At 40.1% G+C, this 25,491-nt stretch overlaps 1 protein-coding gene across 1 annotated transcript in view; it reads right to left on the minus strand.

Moving 5' to 3' along the window:
* The window catches only part of PRDM6 (PR/SET domain 6), a 102,702-nt gene that overhangs the window by 21,168 nt on the left and 56,043 nt on the right, over positions 1-25,491 (minus strand). Inside the window, exons 4-6 of the mRNA XM_039471452.2 lie at positions 18,781-18,908; positions 15,121-15,245; positions 3,681-4,023 (exon numbers count right to left, since the gene is read on the minus strand). Of these exons, the coding sequence (XP_039327386.1) occupies positions 3,681-4,023; positions 15,121-15,245; positions 18,781-18,908 (596 nt within the window). The remainder of the gene's footprint in view (positions 1-3,680; positions 4,024-15,120; positions 15,246-18,780; positions 18,909-25,491) is intronic.

Genomic DNA, 25,491 nt, shown 5'->3' on the forward strand with positions numbered 1-25,491 from the left:
TTGATTTCTACTTTGCCAAGTCAGACCGATTTTTTTTTTTTCCTGTGTTGAATGTGAATAACCCAGTGGTGAAAAATGATGAGGCTGGAATCCCTGAGCATGCATAGATTTCTTTCCTTTATATCAAGGCATAGACTTTTTGATGATACCTCACATGAAAAATCTCATGACTATACACATACAAAGTCTCTTGGATGGAGGTTCAAATATCTGGGGTTTCACGGCCAAATATTCATGGTCCATTGAGTGAAAAATCATTTGGACCTCAGATTCAAGGGCCTGTCTCAAATGTGAAACTCTAACCTATTTTACCTTCTGACTTTGTCTCCTTTGTCCCCCTTTCTTGCCTTTCTTATCCCTGGTTCTAGCAAGATTTTTCTATCAAAATAAAAGCTTTTGAGTTTTTCAAACAAGGGAAAATGCTTTCTAACTATTGAGCCTTTTCACTGTAAATGGCTGAATGGGTGAATACCGATAAAGACTAAAAGCCAGCTGATCTATGGAATCAATCACTAAAGAATATATGTATATAGGTTGAGCATCCCAAATTTGAAAATCCAAAATTTTAGGAGAAGCAACATGATGCTCAAAGGAAATGTTCATTGGTGCATTTCAGATTTCAGATTTTCAGATTTGGCATGCTAACCCAGTAAGTACAATGCTAACATCCCAAATCCAACACAACCCAAAATCAAAAACTCTTCTGATCCCAAGAATTTTGAATAAGGGATTCTCAACCTGTATTCAGCAGTTGTAATCCATGTGGATAATAACCATTAAAAGGTTCCAAATGCAGCTACTGTCATGAACACATTTGATGTTCTATTGTAGTTTTGAATATTTTTTCCATTTAGCGATTCACCCATGTGGTTAAGAAATTATGGAGAGTATCTTTTACCTCCAAACTTTGTGGTACAAACAGAGCATCCAGGGTTCTGGAACAGAAATGAGCCACTGTAGCCCTTTATACTAAAACTAATTCTGTATATAGAATGAAACTAGGGAGTCCAAGTGACTGGGTATATCCTTCTATTTCCCATGATCTTCAACAATCAACTCACATGTGATTATGTAATTCAAGCATCTCATTGTTACTAGGAAACATTGTACTTTATTACTTTGCTTATAAAAGGAACTGATTTTTTGAAGTAATAATTTTTAATTTTAACTTATTCAAGAAGTTGATGGTCACATCTTCTTTTTTTTTTTTTTTTTTTTTTTTTTTTTTTTTTGAGACAAATTCTCACTCTGTTTCCCAAGCTAGAGTGCAGTGGCGCAATCTCAGCTTAATGCCGCCTCCACCTCCCGGGTTCAAGAGATTCTCCTGCCTCAGCCTCCCAAGTAGCTGGGACTACAGGTGCACATCATCATGCCCGGCTAATTTTTATATTTTTAGTAGAAACAGGTTTTCACTATGTTGGCCAGGCTGGTCTTGAACTCCTGACCTTGTGATCTGCCTGCCTCAGCCTCCCAAAGTGCTGGGATTACACATGTAAGCCACTGTGCCCGGCCATCTCTCAAGTCTTTACCAACAAGGTGCAGGGAAGGAACCCACTGCTTCAGTAATTTAATGCCACTCTGGCTCCTTCCCAGATAACAAGCACTCATTACTTCACCTCATCTGGAAAGGCTGGCGATTCCACACTTGGACATCTGACTTAAATAAGCCTATCAGGGTCTATGACAAGACAGGCATCTCATGCCACCTAGACTTTTGCCAATAACTCTAAATTAGCTTGGAATCAGTACAGACCTAACAATACATTTCCCGCTGAAATGTATTTTGAATATGTAAGCTTTCTAGTTTTTGAGATATTTTTTCTGTTGCCATACATAAATATATTATAAATTATGACTATTCTTTTACAGGACAGACATCAGAACACACACATATGATTTTCTAAGTGTAACTGAGGTCAGACAAAACAGTTTGTTTCAGTATCTATTTATCATGAAATAGTTTCATTGCTTTATGGCATTCAGCATAAATTCATCTCATCCTATCCTCAAAGCTAAACTTCGAAAATTCTACTATCCAGAAATTTTCAACTACTATTTTATTTTAACTGGCATTATTAGTTATTATAATGAAATTTTGCAAATAATAGATCCAAACATCTGAATCCACTCTATTTAAAAAGCTTTTATAATAAGATTTAAATGCATCTTTTGTATTTTAAAGACTACTAAAATGCTTTGCAAACTTAAAAGAGATATATCTTGAGGTTCTATGTATACTTGCAAGGAAGCACATTTTGAAAAAAGAAATCTTTTCTGAATGAGGAAAACATTTTCAAACTTTTGTATCACCTCCACACCAACAGTACTAAGATGTGCAGAAGTCTGTTGATATTCTCACCAGGGGCTCCCCTATTGAAAACAAAAGATTGTGAGAACATAGCTGCCTTAAATGCCCTAATTAATGTTTCAACATTAATTAGCTACAGCAATGTTGATGCTAAGCAAATGGTTTTTCCAACGGTGCAAATGAAGATGTATGCATGTGTACTGAGTATATGTACCTTGCAACAGATGATTATTATTTTATAAAATATCAACCTCCTCTCCCCCACACCTCCATCCTCCCTGCCTTTGCTTGGGTTTTCTAGGCACACTGTGTATCCTACAGAGCTGGAAGGGAAGAGCCAGGTGTATATGATTAGGAGAGGAGAGCCAAGTGGCTTGCTTAAAGTTAATTAGTGACAAAATTAAGAAAATAATCCAGAGTCCTGCTTCCAAGTCTCCTACCCTAGCTTCAAAAATTATCTTCTGCTTTTATATTCAAAGTGCATTTGGAATGCTATTCTTAAATACTTGGTTTTTAATCAAGTTTTCATAGGACATGAAGGAGAGATAAAACACAAGCAATCCTTTCTTATTGAATTAATTTGATTTTTGTCTTTTGCACTCCCAGCTATCAAAACTGTCGAATAAACTGGTTTTGATTCATAAATAATAGTTCCATTATATCTACTGTGCCACTCGTCAGAGCACCTGAAATTTTAATTCACTTGTTCAGCTAAATTTCATCCTCAGTTCATGGCCATAAAACTCTTTATTGACAAACTTTCAAACCAACTTTGACTCTGAGGTATCTAGTCAACATTTTTCTTCTGTGTGGATATTAGTTTATTGAATAAGTGGCATCTGTTTTCCTCCACATCACTAGCAGGGTAGGTATTTCCTTTTGACAGCTTTGCAGGATTTATGGGTTTGCATGCTCTGAAGAAAAATAGTACTAAGCAAAAAATTCCAATTCATTACCTCTTGGTACTTAATTAAGTTCATACCCACGGCACACTGGAGGTGAACCCTGAAATGACTGTGACAGCAGCAGAGCAGCCAGCTATATTATCTTTGGAAGACAGAGAGGATTCTAATTATCCTGACCTCATTTTTCCATCTATGATATTCATAAACGTTCCTTCTATTTCTCTCCCTTTTAGGCTTGGACAGAACTGTTTGGAAGGCAAGTGCAGATTCCCCTCTGCAGCCACCACCCTGTCCGTGCAGCCCTTACATGCAAGAAAGTCAAGCAGTGGTCTCATATTTCTCTCTGACCTTCCAGAATGCAGGCCTGCTTATCACAGGGCTTCCCCTGTGGAGGCACTCAGAAGTTGGCAAGAAGGCGAGCAGTGGGTCTCACTAAGCAAACACAGTCAGCAGTGAGTCAGGGTTACCTGTCAGGGTTCTGCGTGCACACGTGCATCTGTAAGAGGATCCGCTGGGTGAAAGTCTTAAAGCACTGCCCACATTTCCAAAGATGCCAGTCACTGAACTCCGAGTGGAGCTGGCTTGTGGAAGTCGGACTTGCAAGGACTCGCTGGTTTTTCACGTTGATCTGATTAAATCCTGATTCAATGGGCCCAGACTTATCCAGGAGAGAGAAGTTCCTGCTGCACGGAGTCTGGGGGAAAACAACGGAGCGCTGCTGGGTGGCAGGGGCGAGTTTGCTGCTCTTGTTGAAGGGCTGCAGGGCGTCTTGTCTGCACATGGCTTCCATTACCGTTGAAGGGACATTTACTAGGAGAATAGCAATAGTTTAGAAGATCAGATTTACTAGCCTTTAAAATAAGCACAGTAACACATACTTTCAAAAAATCAAATAAATTAACATTTCAAAAATTTGTGTTTCTGGATTCAGAATTAACATAATAAAAATCTGATTTGAGGGGAAAAACTATTATCACAAATTAATAACTCACCCAATTCCTATTTATTAAGCAACTACTATATGCTCAGGATTGTTTTGCATGGTCTTTGCCCTCATGGAGTTCACTTACGACTTGAGACCTACATAAGTCCATGATAAGGCCCCACACTGCACCTATCCCTGGAGGAAGTTGAGATGGGAGGCACAGCAAGGGAGAGGGAGTGGGCAGGAGATGCTGCCCAAAGAGGGTAGCCCAGAGCAGCGCAGAGAAAGTGGATTCGGCTTGACTCCTGGAGAATTTCAGGCTTTCCTCCAGCACAGAATAGGTATCACAGGATTGGCAGCACAGGTTAGGTATCCAGGAAAAGCTATTTGAAGAGATGAAGGGAACAAGATGAAAGACACCTGGAGGCAGGAGAAGTCTCGCATGCAGGTGGGATAGAAAGGAGACGGCTGACTGAGCAGGGCAAAGGATCGGGGCACTCTAGAAACAAGGATTGGGAGTCAGAATGAGACCTCAGAGGGCCTTAAAAGTCCAAACAAATAAATAAGAGACTTCAGACCGAAGTAATAGACACAGACCATTTGTGAGCAGAGGAATAGCAAGAAAAATAGAATTAGTGTTTAGGAAGGAATTAAGAGAGACCTGATTTACAGATGGGATGCAAGTGAATAAGGAAAGAGAAGGAGGCAACCGAGTGTGGTGCTTGTGACTCAAGCCTTAGAATCAGAAAGAACCTAGGTTCAAATCCTGCCTCTGCCTCTTACTAGTTTGGTGATCTTAGGCAAACTATTCAATAGCTCCGGGCTGCAGTTACTCCATCTGCAAAATGAGGACAGTGGCACTAATGCTTCTAAGAATAATGGCAGTATGGTGTGGTGGTTGAGGTGGCTGAGGTTTTAACTCCACTATTTACTACCCTTGGGCAAGTACAGAACATCTAAATCCATGATTTGGTCCTGGGTATCATGTGAAATAGTCATTATAAGGACTGAATGAGATAATAAAGAGACAGCATTCAGTAAAGAGCTTGACCTATGGTTGACACTCAATAGATGTTCAGCCCTATGAGCCTTAGCATCCTCATCTTTAAAGTCCCCTTCTACGAGATTTAAATATGTCAATGAAAGTACTTATCACAGAGCCTACCATGAACAGCAACCACCATTCTTATTATTATAGAAAGAGAAGCGACAGGTGTGAGGGAGACGGCCCTAAACTCGGCTGGTGGCAGTGGAAGTCGGGCGAGAACGAGAAGAAATACTTTGGTGGAGGATAATCTAATAATATATCTAGAATTTGTTGTTCTTTTTATTAAGACAATAGTGAGTTAATAATATTGATAAACTATTTACTGATCATTCCATAGGTCCAGAAGTGATTTAGAACCTAATAGGCTTAAAATTTCTTTTTTTATTTTTTAAAGTAACTACTATATCTATGGGTCATTTCAAGGCTCAGAGAGATTAAAGTTACAGGGTGGTTAAGAGAATGAAATTAGAGACCAAAAATTTTGAAAAGGATGATTGGCAAAAGATTGTGATAGCAAGTAACAAAATAATGCAGACTATGGCCACTGGTTCAAGGCCCCATGGAAGGAAATGCATGACCTGGGAGCACTTCTCATGCCCCACCACAGACCATCACTGAGGATGCTATGAAGACACAGGCATCTGTGGCACGAAGATGCAGGCATCCTCCAAGGGTAGGGACTGTGACCGCCATGGAGCTCTGTGCTTCAGTGGACATGGAGGTGCCATGTGTGGGCACAGAATGGGGTAGGTGTGCTGCCTAAACACTCTTCAACTCAGAACGTTCTGTAGAATAACACGTGTTAAGCAAATTCAACGAGAGGAGTAGCTCTGTCTGCAGGGCTCTGTCTGCATAGCCCACACTGTCTTAGGAAAGAAAAGTAAAGCAAGAGACTTGCAGACCTAGAAAGTGCCTAAAGCTTGTCTAGTTGGCAGTTCCTAACCTTGGCTGATTCACATTAGACTCACACACGAGAATCTTTAAAAACTACATTATAGTCTCTCAATAGGGCCTGGGCATCTGCATTTTTTAAAGTTCCGCAACTGCTTCTAAACTGAAATCAGGGCTGAGAATTGCTGATCTAATGCTACCTTCTCCGGGTTACAGAACACAAAAGCCGAGTCCCAAGAAGGTCCAGTAACTTGCCCAGGGTCACACATTCAGTTAAGGACACATCTAGGTGGCAAGTTTCGGCTTTCTGAATTATAAATCAGAATTTGTTTTCTTCTGACCACTCATAGCATCTCTGTTCAATAGCTGTATTTCAAAATTCAAAGGATATTTTTACAGCTAGTACATTGTTTTGTGTGTATTATCATGTTATATATACTTAAGTTACATATACTTACATTATACATATACTTATATACACCTACATATGTATGTATGTATGTCTTTATATACAATTATTTATGTATATTTGAAATTCTGGGGCAAAAGTATATAATCAGTATAGAATTTGTGAATAGTTTTTATACTTAATATTTTAAGGCACACACATTGTTACTTTTTAAATAGGCACTGAAAGACAAGAAGGAATGTTTTGCCATGTTTTGGCTTTTTAAAAAAAATAAAACATAAAAACAGCAGCACTGTCAGAGATCAGGGTAGAACCATCTTGTTTGGCCATTTCACTGCTAATCCACAAGAAGCAAAGCACAGGGAAGCCCACAAGGTTATCGGCAACACTAAGCTTTTTCAGGCCAGGCAATTTCAGACTAACGGGAAGGAATGCATGGTAAGAAAACTGTAGAATGAAGATGTCATCAGCACACAGAACAGCGGAAAACACTGGCCAGCCACTTCACTGTAGGAAAGGAATAAAATGCCTTTGAGGGGAAATAATACAAATAATACTCTTAAGTGTAAATGATAGATTCTGAATTCTGACTTACACTCCTAGAAAGTAACCTAATTGATAATTCTAAAAAATTGTTAAGGTCACATAACGTTTATATTAAAACAAAAGAATGTGTGGGTGACAGGGAAGTAGGGATGAAGAGAGATTGATTAATGGGTGGAAATTTACAGTTTGGTAGGAAAAATCAGACCCAGTGTTTGGTAGATCAGTAGGGTAATGATAGTTTACAATGCTCTACTGTATATTATCACACCACTGCACTCCAGCCTGGGCAACAAAGCAAGACCCTATCACTTAAAAAAAAAAAATTAAAGCAGAACATTTTAGAAGGCACACAAGATGATTCTTCCTAAATATCAGCCTCACTGACTATGGCCATCAAAGGTGTAAACTAAACACAGGAAATTTTCAGAGAAAGGATGGGAAATTTCAGCCCAACACAAGAAAGACAACATAGACAACTGCAAAAGGTGCAGAGGTGGCTTATTAAAATGACCAAAAAGATGAAGTGGTTTCTGCATGAAGCAATATTGAGCTAGTCAATTTCTTTGGTCTGGAAATGCAAAGATTAAAGGGAAGAGGGCAAACTCCCTAAGCTTGAAGGTTACAGTCAAGAACATGAACTCATGAAATCTGAACAGTTAAAATATCGAGAGAGGCAATTTCGGGATCCATAAAACAAAGTTCAACTTTACCCCTTCCTCATTCATTCATTCAGTCCACAAATAGTTGCTGAGCATCTATTACATGCCTGACCCTGTGCTAGGCACCATGGATACAGGGGGACCAAGAAAGCCACAGTACCTGCCCTCTGGCACATAAACTCTATTGGGAAAGACAGATATTAAGCTGATGTTTCTACAGATACATATTTACTCAGTTTCATCAAATCTAATATTCCACTAATTTCACCATTATAATTGTAAGTCACCATTAATTGCAAGACACCTGCCAGTTTCAGAAAGATTAAAATGTAAAAAGAAAACCCATACATTTTAGAATTAACAAAATACAGTTATGACAAGTGTGGTAAGTGCTGTTAGAGAAAAGGATGTCAGGAAATGATAAATCAGGGATGGCTGAACTTGGGGTACGAGCAAATCTGAGTCCTGAGGGGTACACAGATATCACACAAGTGCAAAGGGAGGAAAAGGCGATGCAAGAAGATGGAACATTGGCAGCTTTGCCAGAGTTTTGTGCCATGCTGAGGTAGGAAGGAGCTCAGGGCACTAAAGGAATGGAAAAAAAAGTCAATGTGGCCGGAGAGAGAAGGGGAGACGGGCTGCAGCTGAGGCTGGAGAGGAAGGTAACACAATCACCAATTCCTGTGGGAGCTAGACAGGCCACAGAACTATGTGATGGGGGTGATGAGAGGCAGGCTAACACAACAGAGGATGGTGGGGTCGGTAACGTCCTGAACAGGGCATAGCTAGTCTAGAGATGTTTGGAATCTAATATTGTAAAATACTTTATGGACCATAGAAACGTTTCTGGACACTCTATATGACCCACAGGCAAAGAGCAATGGCAAGCCAAAAAAGGATTTTAAGCTTGGGTGTCAGATGATCAGATTTACGCTTTTTTAATTTTTTGAGATGAAGTCTCACTCTGTCACTCAGGCTGGAGTGCAGTGGGGTGATCTTGGCTTACTGTAATCTCTGGTTCCCAAGTTCAAGCGATTCTCCTGCCTCAGCCTCCTGAGTAGCTAGGACTACAGGCGTGCGCCACCATGCCCTTCTAATTTATGTATTTTTGGAAGAGATGGGGTTTCACTATGTTGGCCAGGCTGGTCTCGAACTCCTGATCTCATGATCTGCCTCCCTCAGCCTCCCAAAGTGCTGTGATTCAGGTGTGAGCCACCGCACCTGGCCAGATTTATGCTTTAAAGGCATCATTACTCTGTATCCATAAATAAAGAAACAAAATACAGAACAATGTATACAGTGTGCTACATATACATGTGGGAGAATGACAGCTAAAGAATAAAAGGGAAAATATGATTAGATGCTGGAATGGGCAAAAATTATCTTTGAAAGAATACCTGAGAACCTGCCAACACTACAGATGGCATCTTAGAAGGAGACTTATATGTCCACAGTACTTTCTGCATTTTAATCTATGGGACAGAGCTACCTATTAACAAAACAAGTGAGTAAACCCAAACAATGAAATTAGCGAATGGATGAAACTTCACTCTGGCCACCATAAACTGAAGAGAGAAAGCTTGTAGTCATGCAGGAGGCTACTACAGGAGTCCAAGCCAGAGTGGATGCTGACACTAGTCAGGTGGCAGCAGAAATGAAATGAAGAAATTCATTAGGAACATGCAATCAACAGGACTTGGTGGCTGATTGAAAAGAAGTCGTGAGCAAGAGTGAGATGTCAAGGTTACGCGACAGAGCAATTAGATGATTGGGAGTGAAAACTACCGAAAGTTGGGAGAGGCAATTAGTGGGAGTGAATAGAGTGGGTTTACTTTTATGCAGGTTTAGTTGGCGATGCGTGTGAGACACGAAAGTGAAGATGTTGTTGCCAAGACAGCTGGAGAGGAGTCTGAGGCTCAGTAAAGAGGTCTGGATTGAAAATGGAAATCTGGGAGTACCTGTCTTAAATCAGGTCTCCCAGGAAACAGACTCTGAAATGAGGATTTGGGGTTTGGGAATTGCTCTCAGGATCAACACCTGTTGGGAAGTGAGGCAGGCAGCACTGAGCTGAGGGAGGAGTTTAACAGCTCTGGAGCTTGATGGAATGAATGTTCTTTAGGGTTGTCCTGATTTGAGGCAAGGGAACCAGTCCTTTATACGCCCCTCATTGACCAGTCATTGCTCATGGGCTACCATAAGAAGAAATATGACCAAGGGTGAGGTGGTTCAAGAGGGTTAAAGGTAATTCCTGGAAACAAACTCATCTGAGATGTCAGCCCCCTACATTCCCACAAACAGTGGGAATGAGCACCTCCATCCAGCAGCAAAACTGGGCTTGAGGCAGCACATCACAATATCCTATAGCACGCAAAAAGTCAAATCTCTCATGACAGTGACTTTCCCTGAGACCTTTGTCATTTCTCTCATGAACACCAAAAAGGTGCTGCCTTCTTGTTGGAGTCTTGTGGAAGATTCAGAAGCATCCCTGGGGAGTGACTTCTTTCTTCTTCCAGGAACCTACGGGTTTCAACAGCTTTAGACCAATTTTTATATTAGTTTCTTGGCTCAGGGCTTCCATAGCTCACAAGTAGTGCAAAATCAAGCCTCATAACATCCCATAGCTAGAGCTAGTTTCTAGAGTGTGACTTTGTTTTTAACCAATGCCCCAAGATGAACAGTTCCTTAGCTTACTGGCTTGAGGGCAGCATTTTTCTATTTCCCATGCAGGGACAAGATAGTGCCTTTTGGCTCCTGGTTTTATAAGTCCAACCCCAGCTTTGCACTGTAGACAAGAGGCTTGGAACCTTGTCTCCTCCCAGCTGAATGACTTAGAGAGCCTGACAGTCCCGAGCTCAAGCTCTCTGCTGCAGCCATCTCAGGCAGCATCTGCACGGTGTTTGATACTGTGGTTATGTGCTTACGTGTTCTCTTCTAGACTGAGCTCCTCTAAGACAAGACCTGAGTTTTTGCACCCATCACAATGCTTCCTGTAGGGCCCTGCATAGATGCTCTTGTGGACTGAACTATACTGTAATCTTCTAAAGGTCACCGTTAAAGGCTTGAGTAGGGCCTTCCTGACCCTGACCTAGTTTCTCATTGTTAGTGGAACGGTGGGGGTGAGAGGCACCATGCAGAGGCCCCCCTTTTTATTTTCTGCTCTTTAAAATCAAAAGAAAAAGGCAGGGCTCCCCCAGGCAGGGTTTACTTTGGTGCAGCAACTCCCCTGTTGCCATCAAGGTTCACATTCTGCCACCTCAGCTTCATATGCCGAGACAGAAAAAACAGCAGGAAGACTTGTTTAACATTTATTCCCAGGATTTTTTTTTAATTTCCTCTGAAACGAATACGAATACACTAAGGTCTTTACACTCTGCAGGAGCTAATCCCCCACTGGAAGCTTTGGGGAACCTCATTCCTTCTTGCGGATGTGATCTGTCGACACAGGCGTTCCTTCAGGCTCTTTTGAAAGGCCCACAGTGGATGGAGAGGCGCTGTCTTTGGAGCTCTATTACATTTATAATACGACTTTTTAAAAAAGAAAATAACGTAGGAATTGCTTCCAGAACCTAAATGCCTGTGTGAACTGCTGTCTTCTCTGAGTCTAGGCAGCTTTCAATGGGCTGTCCCGGCAGTGAGTGTACCCACAGCCGCCCTGCTTTGGGGCCGCCAGCAGAGGCGGCATGTCCTGAACCCAAACCCACCGCACACGCTCAGTAGGAAATGTGTACTTTCAATGTTGAAAGCACCATGGGAAGAAAGTTGTATTTTTATAAATGAAAGTGCTTAATATTATTCACAAAGTAAAATCATATTTTCCTTGAATGCCTTGGTCCCGGTATCAACTTCATTAACAACAACAAAAAAATCTGCCTGAAATATTTAATCCCTTCTAATAATGGCAATAGAAATTCACGGTATTTATCCAGTGCACATTTACTCGTTGTTCACTGTGCACACAGCACTATAAAGAGGCTCTGTGGAGGTATTTTATCGGAAAAGTCTTTGATCTCAAGAAGCTTCTTTTTAGATACCTAATTTATTTTGTGGCTGGCTCAGTGGGATAAAAATTGTCTGAGAATTGCTAATCTGGTGGAGATGATTTAAATTACTCAAGACTATGGAAGGCTATCTGTTAAATTATCTGTCCGTGCCCTTTCACACTTTTGTGCTTTTAAATCACAGAGTGTTTTCTTAGCACAGAAGAAGGAATCCTCATTATATGGCATTACCAGGTCTCCCAGTGAATCACATGGAATGAGAATCCATCTCAGAGGTAGTCAAAGTCATATATCTCCCCATACTATCTGATGAAGCCTTCTGCTGGTTTCCTGGGTGGCCAATCACATGACAGACATATGACTCTCAGACAGGAACTGAAATAAAATTCCTATAATACCCTTAGGGGAAAGGGGATTGTCACTGTTGAGCACTTTAGTCAGTGGCTTAATTCCGTTTAAACTTGCCTCAACCTTACTTACAGCTCTGAACAGAACCCAAAAGAACTACTTAGTTTTCCTATTGAGTGTACACTACATCGAGCTGTTGTAGCTTTGCAAATTTTCTTTCAAGGATTTCAGGTGCTAAATGATATATCATATATCCTGGTAGAGTTTATTCAGTACTCTAATCATCAGTCTCAAGAACGCTTCATTCAGGCTAGACTCTAGCAGAAAGAAGAACTGAAAAAAGCAAACTGCTGGGTTTTTTTTTTCCCAGAAAGTACATTTTTGGCACTGTCATATTGAATGTGAAGGTCAGGTGGTATGCTCTTAGACACCCATTGTCAGGTGGCCATGAATGGCACACAGACCCAAAAATGCTCTACTCCAATCCCTCATCCCTTCCATTCATGTGACAGCATCGTCAGGTGGAAGCACCATGTGGATATGAGTCTCCCACTCCAGAGATCCAGGTCAAGGATAAGAAATGCATTTCCTAAGTGGTCACTCCACAGTTTCCATTTCTGGCTTAGAGCTCAGTAAGTGGTCATGCCATCCTTCCAGTTCCTCAGGCCAAAAGCCTCAAAGTCATCCCTGAATCCTCTTGCTCACTGTGCATCTAATGTGTCAGAAAATGCTGTTGGATTTACTTTTAAAACATATCCAGAATCCAACTACTTCTCACCACTTCCACCACTTCCATGCTAGTCCAAACCACTGTCCTCTCCCCTGGATTCCCTGCTCTTCCCAAACCCTTACTGTCCAGTCTCCACTCAGTAGACAGAGCAATCCTGAAAAAATTTCAGTCAAATCATTCTTTTTCTCAAAACCCTACAACACCCTCCTTTGCCCAGCTCACATAAAGTCGGAGTCAGCGTCCTGATAATAGCCTCCAGGGCCCTCCAAGGTCTTTCCTGCTTGGGCACTCACCCACATCTAAGTTAACCTCTTTCCACCTCACTCACTCTGCCACACCCATGCTGACCTCTGTGATGCTTTTCCAACACGCCAGGAACATTCCCATCTTGGGACTTGTAATTGTCTGACTCATAGGAATGGTCTTGCTGCCTACTAACATACGGTTTGTTCCTTCATCATCTTAAGTCTCTGCCCAAAGGCCACCTTCCCAGTGGATTCTACCCTGTTAACTCTCTGAAACTGTAACTCCAAACTCCTGGTACCCCTTTGCCCCTTTTCTGCTTCATTAGCCCACATTTATCACCATCTGACCAAATATTTATTCACTTATATCTCTGTTGATAATTTGTCTCTCTCCACTAGAATGTAAGCTCCATGAGGGCAGGAATTCTTGTCCATTTTGTTCACTGCCATATTTGCATCACCAAGCATAGTATGTGTTCCTTACACAACTGAACAATGAATGAATGAATATTTGGCCTTGATATGTTTACTTTCAGACATTCCTCAACACACATACCACAACGCCTTCAGAGTCTGTAGCAGGTTGTATTAAAAAGAGAAACAGAGGACCTTGTGATATTTCTAGAATCCTTTTGGATCAAACACTCTAGATGGTGAGGTTACGACAAGGTTCCAACATACAGACAAGTCCATGTTAGTAGATCAGGAGGCTGGCTGATGCTGACACCTTTCTGTGCACAGATAGAGATTTAGTTTTGGGAATATGGGGCATGGAGCCATTCTGTTTGAGGCAGAGCACAGTGGCTCCTATGTCTCATTTGCCTCTCACCACATACTCATGTTCAACACTGAGATTTTCTCCTATGAAAACAGGAACTCAGTCAAGCAAGAGTATGGCTGCAGAAAAGAAAATTTCCAGTGGAAGCTTGCAAAGTCAGAGGAATGTACTATATATCCAAAGATTCATTTTTTTAAAAAATTTGAGATTGGTTTGGGGGTTAGGGTAAAATGGAAAAGGAAAGTTGATACTAATAGGCTTGTTGAAGATTTTTCTTTTTACAAAGAAATTAAAGACAAAATGGGAAAGAAATATCTGACCATCAGCCTTTTGATCAGTGATAATATGAGCATTTTTAAATTCTAGTTTTTGTATGTGTACATGCATGTGTGAGAAAGTGGAGAAGAAAATAAAAAAGAACAGTTTTTTCAAAATGAAATTTCTTATCCATTATGAAAAGATATCTGTTATCTTTGTTTCTTTTTGTAGCATAACATCAAATTATCAGTTCATAAATTAGTCAATTTGGTGACAAGAAAACATAGTATCACTGAAACTAATGTTTCTCACTGAAGCACATCAGAATCACCTAATTCTGTTCCAAATACTGGAAATCACTTTCAAATAGTTTTCAAAGAACTGATAAAACAGAAATATAAAGTTTACATGAAAGTTGCTGCAAGTTCACATTTGCCTAGATGTTAATTCTTTTAAAAATAATGGTTGGCATGGCAATAAAGACAGAAGAAAACTACATGTTTCCAGACACAGTTTTAGACAAAAAATTTAGAAAGACATGAATTCCTCAGTCACATATCTACCATTTTAAATATTATTTCTCATGAAAATGACTATGTAGGAGGAAGCACACCCAATCGACTAAAGGGGTATTACACACTCTGATTAAATGGCATTGCTTTCTTATTATTTCATTTTTGCATATAGTGTGGTTCCCACAAGACTGCATCCTTTCAGAGCAGAAGCTGAATCTTAAACTGCTCTTGTAATCCCTAAGGCAGCAATCAGAGAATCAGACACACAGTAGGTACTCAGTGAATATCAACTGACTTAACTTGCTTCAACTATTATTTAAAATTCTGGCAAAGGCTTTGAAGTTGGTAATAGGTGAAGGACTGGCCCATACAGGTTAAGATGCCCTATGAGAAAACAGATGGCATGCAGGGAAAAGAAAATGATGGAAAAGACTTGTGTATGTTTATGTTACTTATCATAGTGAACCACATTTCATGAGTTTCAAAAAACACTCTTAAAAAGTTAGCTTTGAAATAGTATATTGAAATGTGAATTCAGAGCTAAAATAAATTCTTACAGTTTTCATCCTGGGCAATGCATTGTAAGGGGATCCCAAAGAAAGACGTATAGCTGTCATTGTACCACACCAGAAGCTCGGTGCCCCTGGGGATATCTATACAGGCTCGGTAGAATATATTCGACCTATTCAAAACAAAAGAAAACCCAGCTTAGTAATACATAGGACTCATGTGCCCCCATCCATATTTTTATTGCCCCGAAAAAGTTCTGCTCAGCTCCATCTAAACAGTTTCTGTTTGTAATAAATCTACACCCAACTGATTGTCCCCAGCAACCAATTAGAGCCTGTAACTCAGTATGATAAACAGCATTCAGTTTATTTCCACAGTGTCCCTCCCTAGAATGAATTGACTGAAGAGACAGATATTTAACCCAGGAGACATCAGAAAGGAAGAGTTCATTAAAAAAAAAAAAAATTCCATCTCACACTAATGAGAAAATTCCCTCTCTGGAAAATTGCAAAGACACTGGTGTCCCAGCCTCATATATAAATACTATTGATATCTTATTCAAAGGAAAAGCGTTAAATGTATTATTGCAACTTGGCATTGGGAGTTCCCAAATTTGTAATAAAATTAAGCAGCTTTGTGATATAAGGACTCAGAGAAATAAAAATCCTCTCCACTGCTTTTCTTCTAAAGTTTGATACAGGAGAAGAGAAAAACCCTCTTATGTGAAATGGATGGAAATTCAATAACTACAAGAGGAGCACTTTACTCTGGCTGAAAAATTACACTCTGAAATGATACAGTAAAGGTACCAAGAAATAAACATTTTTTATAATAGCTTTGGTACTGTAAAAAAAATCTACAGATGAAAAAAAATGAGGAGACTGCGACTGGTTTTCTCAATGAAGAATTGCTACAAATATGAACCTCAAGTTCAAGATAAAAGTGTGTAGGGTTGGTGGGTCTTAAATTTCTCCTTTCTGTAAGGAATTGGCTGTAGCAGGGCAATTTGTTCCTTGTATAACACTGCAGACATAAGGCGAATGCTTCTCCACATTTTTCATGGCAGTGAGATATGCACTTGTCAACATATTTTGTCACCACAAAGTGGCTCTTGGCAATAGGATCATAAAGATCAATAAAAAAGTGCAGATTCTCAATATTTTACTTGCAGCTGCAAAAATTTCATTTATCTTGTTATTTTCCTTACTTGCTGCCATTCTGTCTCATGAGGGCACTGCTAGCTAAGCAGAATGTTTTTTCCAACATTCTATGAATATCTGACAAAAACTCCAGCCAGTTGTCCAGCTCTTGCTACCCTTCCTCCCTCTGCATCTCTAAGAGCTGTGCATTTTATTAATTCTTTCCACTGCTACATAAAAAAATCAAAATTGGAGCTGAGCTATAAATCACTGGCATCTCCTAACTTGAGAAAAATTGAGTCTACTTTGTACTTCACCCTTGCAACATTTCATCTCTCGGTTTGGCTTCCCTTCATATAAACACTGCGCCCGGCAAATGAATGTGCTAAAACCAAATGACACACTTTGCTGCTGAAAGAGCAGAACTGTTTTCGAGCAATGGGTGGTCTTTTGAGGCACCGAGTAGGCCGAAAGGGGGAAAAAAATGTGTAAGCGTACACCATTCCTTACAAGCGGGCAGAGCTTCCAAAACTCGCAGAAATCTCTGCATGTTGAAGCACATCAAAGGGATTTTTCCCTTTTCAGATAATATTTCCTTTGCTGACATGTATTTAGTATTGTGGTTGGATGACTCATAAAGATAGCTTCATGGCGTCCCAACGCAGTTGAAGTGGAACACATGCCAACAAACATTATTGTCAGCCTCAAAATAAAAACAAAACGTTCAGCTAAGGGTCAATCAATCAAGGGCGCTTTGAAGAAAATTCCATTTAGATATTACAAATCATAACAGAATGAATTTAAACCAGCTGACTTTTTGTGAAGAGGACATTCATGTACAATAAAAATTAGGCTGGCTCTTCAGGGTCCAACTTTTCTATTTTCTTACTCTTGGACGTGGTCACTGGTGATGAATGCCAGTTTTTAAAATTGTGTTTTTGTAGTTCATTTTGTAAAGATCTGAAGTAATCGAAAACAGATCATCAGAGAGAGCTCAGAGTGTAAGCACCATCATGAAGGGGAGTTTTAAGAAACTCACTTAATATTGACAGACAGGCAATGACTTACCCATGCTCACCTTCCTCTTAGGGGTTTTTTGTTTTCCCAAATTCAGAATTTGCCTCAATAGCTCCCTAGGTACTCATTACAGAACCAAACTACCTCTTGCTAAATGGACAAGCACAATCTTCACTAATTTTCTAGCTCAGAGTTTTATTAAAAACCTCACAACAGAAATGCAGCTGTAATAAAAGCGTGTAAAGCTCGTATACAGCAGTGTAAAGAAATACTGTCTTGTGCTACTTCATTTAAACATTATTTAATGAAATGAAACTGCACTGGAAACCAAGGCAGGAGTCACACACTGCCCCAATTTTGTTTTTAATTGAAGACCTTCAGAGAGCAAGCCAGATTTGTGCAGCCTTTAACCAACAAGGGGAAGAAAATTAAAAAGAAAAACGTAAGCTTCGTTAAAAAAAAAAAAAAAAAAAAAAAAAAAAAAAGGAAAGGAAAATAAATAGCCATAGGCAGGACTCCAAGTTGCTGAGCACAGAGCCCTCTGCTTTGATGTGTCTGTGGTGCCTAATAAAGCTAAACAGTTGCTTCTGATTCTAAAGGGAACACGGCTGTTTATAACTGAGGTCATATATTTATATGGCACACGTTTTCGAGGGATTTTGAGAAAAGAAGGCTTAGTGGTAGGATTTTTCCTATTTGATTTGTTTTTGCCCTCTCATCTCCACTCCAGCCTTCCTTAGCACTAAGTGGAAATGCTTCACCAGCAGGTGCGCTGAGAAGAACTGGTGGAGCATCCAGAGAATCCACCCTGCTTCTCAGCTGCCCAGGGTCCTCCCTATGTGGACTCCCTACAGGAAAATGGGGATGGTTCCACCCTGCCTTTGTTATCCTTTGGGTTTTGCCCATACCTCAGGAAACCAGGAGCTTCTCCGTGCCCTGGAACTGCCTCCAACTGAAACAAATCCTGAATCATCAAAGGGCCAAACCCACCGCCACCATTAGAGGAAGCAGGAGAGTTACCCTGGCTCTGTCACTGCCACTAAGCCTAAGGGTTTTAGAAAGGTATCCTGGGGAAAGTAGAGAGTTCTTGGTTTCCCATGCCATTGTGCAAGTAAAACTATTCCTCAAGGGAGACAGCACGAAGCAGACGGAAACCAAGAGACCCAAGGCTGAATTTCTGACCTTCTACTTATTGTGTGTATATATCTGCTTGGGAAAAACACCCCAAGTCAGTGGGTTTGCTGGACTCATTCAGACCATTCTGGAAGTTCTAATGATGTGGGAATAACTTTACCATATGCACAGAGTGAAGGAAGCCATCTACTAGCATCTTGAATCCTAAATGTTCATGAATGTCATGAATGCTCTTACTATCGTAAGAACTAAGGTTTCAGAAACCTAGCCAAAAAAAAAAAAAAAAAAAAAAATGTCTGCCAGTCCTTTCAGAGTTCTGCAGGATTTTTTTTTTCACCCACCAGCGGCAAGCTTGAATTTGTATATGCAAGCCAAATGGCTTCAGCTCTGTAGGTGGTAAATCAAGATATACTTTACCTGTACTGAACTACTGTTAGATTCTGTTCTCCGCAGTGCCTTGCACATCGGATATACCTCATCCAGCTCGACTTACTAGGTTCCCCACCATCAATAAAGTGCTGTAGTGTCCCATCCTGGTCATATATCTGGAGAAGAGGTCAGAAGGTCAAGTAGTTAGAACGAATCATCAGCAATCATTTTCCCTGCTTCCCTTGGTGTCTTTATGTGTCAGCTGCAGAAATTTATTGCCCTTAGGTTTGCTAGTGCTTATTGATGCTTGTGGAAACTCAACCGGAATAACAGGAAAATATTTTTTGGTGATGCAAGTCGATCAGGTTTTTCTTATCAAGCCAATCTTCTCTGTATTAAACATATTTGTGGTATCTCAAGGATGTGACCATATTTCCCAAAGAATATTTAACTGATTTTGACAGGCCAGTCTTAAGTAATGAGCTGCTGGATAAACAAAGCAAGCTGAAAGGAGAGGCCACCTAACATGGTTGTAACATCTGCATTTGAGGCCCCCCAGTCTCAAACACACGACTGTCCACAGGCATTCGGGAGGCAGTAACTGTCTGTTCAACAGGCTGGGTGACACCTAGCAGAAGGCAGTTGGAGAGTTATGGAGCCGTAAAGAACTGGCAAAACAGATTTTGATTTGGCTGAAATAAATGGACTCTCACCTCAAAGAAGATGTAGGACTTCAGTTTTCAGGACCTGAAACTATTAGGAGAGGAGTCATAAAAATAAAAAAGACAGAGAACCTTAAAAAGGGAAGAAAAAAATAGCTATTTCCTCTGAATCCTACATTTCTTAACTGAGTTTTTCTAATCATTAGTGCCTCACATTAATTCAAGCAGGTTTCCTTTCAAGATAGCATTTGAGAAAATGAAATCCCCTTTGAACCATGCAATAAGCAAAAAAGTCTTGTGCAAGCAACTAGGGAGCCAAGCCGACAGGAGTCAGTGCCGACAGCAGAGGCAACGGCTTGCCTTTCCAGAAACAACTTCAGATCCAGGGTCTTCAGGGGGATGTAGTATCTAGAGGAGTGGGAGACGAGGAGGTCATGTATCCACAGCAATTCTACAAAGTCACTCCCAGTCTTGGGGCCATCCAGGAAGCAGGGACAGTTAAGAGTTTCTGGTTCTCAGGATAGGGTTCTCAGAAGGACTGTCTTACACTGTACCTCTTCAGGTAAAATCAGCAGTGGGACCCTTCTTCTGGTAGCTCCTTCCCCGGAGCATCCTGACAAATCATGTCTCTCACTCTCACTAATCAGCCCCTCCACTTTTCCTTTCCAATAAGCATGGAAAATAAGTGTTTGAAAGAGCCTGGTTACATTTAGGCGGGTTACAATGTAGCCTCACTAGTTACATTTAGGCCCCAAAATTAGTGTGGTCATTCATATTCCTTTAGCTCAGCATTTCTATTCTTGGGAGGTGAAGAGAGAATGGGCTTAGGGATAACTGTTTCTTTTTACTATCACCGGTCATTTAAAAACAGCTGAGTTTTATTTATTTATTTATTTATTTATTTATTTATGTTTTATTTTATTTTGCTTTTCCTGAACTCATTCTTCCCCACCCCCAACCTTTCCACTAACCCCACAATGAAAGACAAACATTAATCCGATAAAAACAATTGAGAAGTTGTGACTGGGTAAACACACCAGAGTGATCACAGTTAATAATCAATTTAGCCTGAGAAGAGTGAAGAGATTCTTGGATTATATATATTTAAGGCTAATGACTTCTTTAATTTCTAGGTTTTAGATAATGACAAAGAATGGAAGCATTTCTCGGGGTGGCTACATCTGCTACATGAGCAATCTAATGATAGACAACATTTTTAGGATTGATTACACTGCAGTTGTTTCTGCTTTTGTTGTTGTGGGGGTTTTGTTTTGTTTTTGTTTTTTTTTAAGAAACTGGTTAAGATTCAAAATTTCAACTCTGAGGATGTCAACAACAGTCTCAGAGTCGAAATTTTGAATCTTAACCAGTTTCTTAAAAATTGCAACATTGACCAAAGCCATTTGGTTCCCTTAATGCCACTGTTAATCTTTAATGGAGCAAAAAATGTTGATGACCCAGTGTCCTACCCTCTAAACCTTCCATAGGGACTGCTGGTGAAACCTATTATTAAGCATCTTGAGAAATGCACACAACAATCTTCCTTTGTATATCAAGCCACTGTCTTCAACAGCAAGTAGAATTTTCTAACATTTCTAACTAGTGGGGCCTGTCTTAACTGTTGGCTCATTTGAGCACCAGCCACTAACCAGTCCACCTTGAAAATAAGCATAAAAAGTGTTTCCTCCCACACTCTTGTTTCAGCAATAATCTTAAGTATATTGTGACTACGAAGAAACCTACAATTTTTGCCTGCCTGGTGTAAACTGCTACTTGCATTGATGAAAAGTAGAAGGCAATTTGTCAGGTTTTTCCCGAATATCACACAATGTAGCACATGGCATGAGGTTCAGCTTTCCTGGCTTTAGCTAATACTAATATTATAATATTTCACATGAAACTTTGACACAAATCCCATGCACCTACTTAAACCCTGTAACTACATACCCAGAGTTGAACAAACTTATTCAACCTTGATACTGTTTTCTCTCTCAGTCCCCAGAGCCTAGCCATCATCAAATCCTGTTGAATTTGCCTTCTACCTACTTTCAAGTGCATTTATGTTATTCTCTCCACTGGCAACCATTTTAGTCCAAATGAGATATTTTTCCTCACCTAAAGAACACCAAGAGCCTCTTAACTGATTTAAAAAAAAAAATCAGAGAGAAAAATAAATGAAAAGAAAACCTAGCCCTTTTGGGTTGTTTTTGTTTCTGTAGTTCAGTTTTGCATTGATTGTTAAAACAGAGAAGTTATGTTAGCTAATGTTAAAAACTATCTGTTATCCTCCTGGAAAAATATTTATAACACATATTACTACACTATCAGCCTCTGATTTCTTTTTTTTTTTTTTTTTTTTGAGACGGAGTTTTCGCTCTTGTTACCCAGGCTGGAGTGCAATGGCGTGATCTCGGCTCACCGCAACCTCCACCTCCTGGGTTCAGGCAATTCTCCTGTCTCAGCCTCCTGAGTAGCTGGGATTATAGGCACGCGCCACTATGCCCAGCTAATCTTTTGTATTTTTAGTAGAGACGGGGTTTCACCTTGTTGGCCAGGACAGTCTCGATCTCTCGACCTCGTAATCCACCCATCTTGGCCTCCCGAAGTGCTGGGATTACAGGCGTGAGCCACCGCACCCGGCCAGCCTCTGATTTCTTTTGTGATTGTTGTTGCTGCTATTTTCAAACCATTGCTTTTGGTCTGTACTTTCTCTTTTACCAATAAGAGTGGAAATATAAGAAAGGGGGAGAGCTAATTCTTACCTTTATAAGGGGATTTTAACGGTTTCAAATCTATTTTTTGGAACAGCACACATATGGTTGAAATAATGATCACACAATTTCTCACTCATTACAATACACGGAAGGCATTAATTGAAAGCTACCACGAGAAAGGAGTTGTATTGTGATCCTGGATATTAAGAAGTGCCACTGTCTCCTATGCTCTTATTTTCCTTGCGCAAAATCTAGATTTAAATGAGAACAGCTCAGGAACAGCAGGACTAAAATATGCGCCAGGGTTGAGTGTTACAACTGACTATGAGTGGCTTGTCCACTGCTTTGTCATTTACCAGGGCTGCCAGCCTACGATAACAATAATAATCATAGAAACAGTGTAAGCCAGTGACTGATCTAAGCTCATTTTAACATAAGCGTAAGACCATCTTCCAAATAATAGGAATTGTGTGTATTGGTGGCTCTGAGCAGTGTTTCTCCAAAGCAAAATTTGCAAACTAGTGGCTCTTAGGCTAAATTCAAGCAATAGACCAACCTTGTTTTTCCTGCACAATGTTTAAAAAATGTTAAAATTTAATCTAATTGAGATTTCTAACTTCTGGAAAATCAAAAGATGGGTCCTTGATCTCTGGCAGTAATCCCTTTAGACCGGGCTTGAGCTTTCCCAGTTCTGCAGTCCCTACCATTCTGACTGTCTCACATGCTACTTACTTCACTAATTTACTTACCTGCTTGCCCTCATTAGACATTTACACTTGTAAGCCCAGCTATAGAGGAATTACTACCACCACTGAAAATCAGTCCCCATTTGAAAGCTGGGGGCACTTTCAAAGAAAATTGTTTGAAGTGACAGCCTAAAAACCTGCAAGGATTCACTACTCCTGTGCTTCCCAGATGCTGTCACTGGACCCAAGAGCCAAGCTTTCTGTCCTGTCGTTTTCCAGTGAAGGGGAGCACAGAGTTTTTGGGGTTTTTTTCCCCTTCATTTTCACCAGGAGAGGCTTTCAAAGATCTTTTTAAAGTGAAGAATCCCCTTTAATTCAAGGAAGTCTTAAATGTAATTTCACTATAAAAACAGATTAAAGTTGCCCTGGTTAAAAAAAAAAAAAAAAAAAAGAGGTTGTTGGGAGCACCCCACCAGCACAACTAACCCCACCATGACTCTCTCAGACAGTTCCCAGGACACCTCTGGGGGCCCGAGGTGAGCTGGGGGACCCTGTGTGAAAAAGCACAGGCAGCACATTTACTCCAGTAGATAAGGCCTCCATGAAGAGCTCAGTCACCAAGTCTTCTGCTAGAATGCCAAGCGCTGTGGCTAAATTTAGAGCCCAGGAAAATAAGATTTGGAAGGGACCTCAGAGACCATCTGTTCCGACCCCATCAGTTTATGCAGAAGGAAATGGCGTCTGCAAAAGTTAGTAGTCTAAGCTAAGAGAGACGACTAGTCCGTGACAGAACCAGGCCTCATCTCCAGGCCTTCTCACCCGCTCCCCACTTCTCGGCCTCCCATTCAGTCCTGTGAATATCCTGAAGAGAGCCAATGACCTCAGAAAAAAAGGAACTTGAATTACAACTTAATCATGAATCTGTTCCTCTGTCCCTGGATTTCAGCATGGGGAAGGGGAAGGAGGAGCCGAGGTTTCATGTAAAAGGGATTAGTCAGTTTTCAGAGAGTAGGGAGACATTTCAGACGCCCTCTCCCATATTCCCAACCTTGGCATATCCCTGTGCCAAGGCTCCAGACACCAGCATTTGGTTGTCTGTTGAAGTGCCAGCCTCCTTCAGTTTTCGCCAAGCAGCTGAGGTGAGGAAGCATATTTATGCCCATACATCTAACACAGGACCCAGCACAAAGGAAGAACCCAATGTGTGCCTAAGTGAATTGAATTCTCACAATAATTCTCTATCTTCTTAAAGATCTTGGGTTTTACTCAAAGTTTAAAAAGAAATTACCACTAAATGCAATTAAACCTTCATTCTAAGTACTAACAACTAGGGTTAAAAAATATTACATTCTTTTTGAAGCTAATCTCTTTCAATTCTATGAAATACAAAGGTGAATTTCATATGATGATTTAAAATGGAATAAACAATTACCACAGTAAGGGCCCAGTAAAGGTCACTGGAGATTTCCAGTTTACATAGTGCAAAACCAGCACTATGTAAAGTCCTTTCACAGCTCATGGAGGATCCAGTGAAGAACAGATTAAAAAATGCAGTTGCTCAGATCTCCTCTATTTACACAGTGCCTTTACACAGCCCCATCTTTCTGCAAAATCCACAAAATTGGAGTTCCAACTGTCAAGTGTATTAGAAATCTGAGAAAGCAAAATTTGAGAAAGCATACTGTTTGTCAACATAGATAAATATGTTTTACTACACAATTCCTCTGTGTGTCAGGAGGTAGAGGCCCAACATTTTATAGTCCGTAAGACAGCTCTACAATCATTTACTCAAAATAATGATTCTTGGCTGTTTTGACTACGAAAAAATTAGTAACCAGAATACTTTTATTGCTAAATTAAAGATTTTTAAAAGGTGAAAGGTGGTTGTTAAAGGAGACCTTCTTAAGTATTCTCAGTGAAAACACACAACATAAACCACTGTGGTTATGGGCGACTGTAGGATACAGAGTACAGAGGTTAAGAGCATGCATGTGGGTGTCAGTTTCAATGTGTGTGAGTTACAATTGTGGTGATATGATTTCGGTCAGTTATTTAACCTCTTGAGGAAGCTGAGACTTCCTTTTCTTAAAAAAAAAATAGTGCTAATAATAATCCCTACCTCAAAGAGCTGATATAAAACCAAATAGGTGATTATATGTAAATAACTTAAAACAATGCTGGACATCTAGTAAGAACTCAAAGAATATAGCTAGCCTTAGACCAACACTATTATGAGATGAGAAACATCAACCCAGACATAATCTACTAACTTGTTCATGGACATTGGCCACAATATAATATGTGCAGCACATGCAAATAAACTATTGCTAAGGTTATCAGAGCACAAACTCACTGAGCGCAGAAATGCATTTTAATCATTTAAAAAAATTACTGATAGGTTCCTTACATAGGGTTTTTACACACAGGAAATCAACTCTTGTTGAAATAGAAAGGAGAAAGAAGAAAATTTAGAAGGACATCAAGTGAATACAGGAGTAAAACAGTTGATGTATTAATAGTTTATATTTTTATCTCCCAGATGAGTCTATTTTTAAAATAAAGCAAACTATATAAAAATAGGAAATCCTATGTGAATGTAAATATTGTCCAGAAAATAGTAAGGAAGCATTGCTTCAACCCTACACTTTCCTAATCAGTCTTTATATTGCAGTGTCCCTTGTCATGCAAAAGACATAG

The sequence above is a fragment of the Saimiri boliviensis genome, chromosome 1 (assembly GCF_048565385.1).
Source record: "Saimiri boliviensis isolate mSaiBol1 chromosome 1, mSaiBol1.pri, whole genome shotgun sequence".
Lineage (NCBI taxonomy): Eukaryota > Metazoa > Chordata > Mammalia > Primates > Cebidae > Saimiri > Saimiri boliviensis.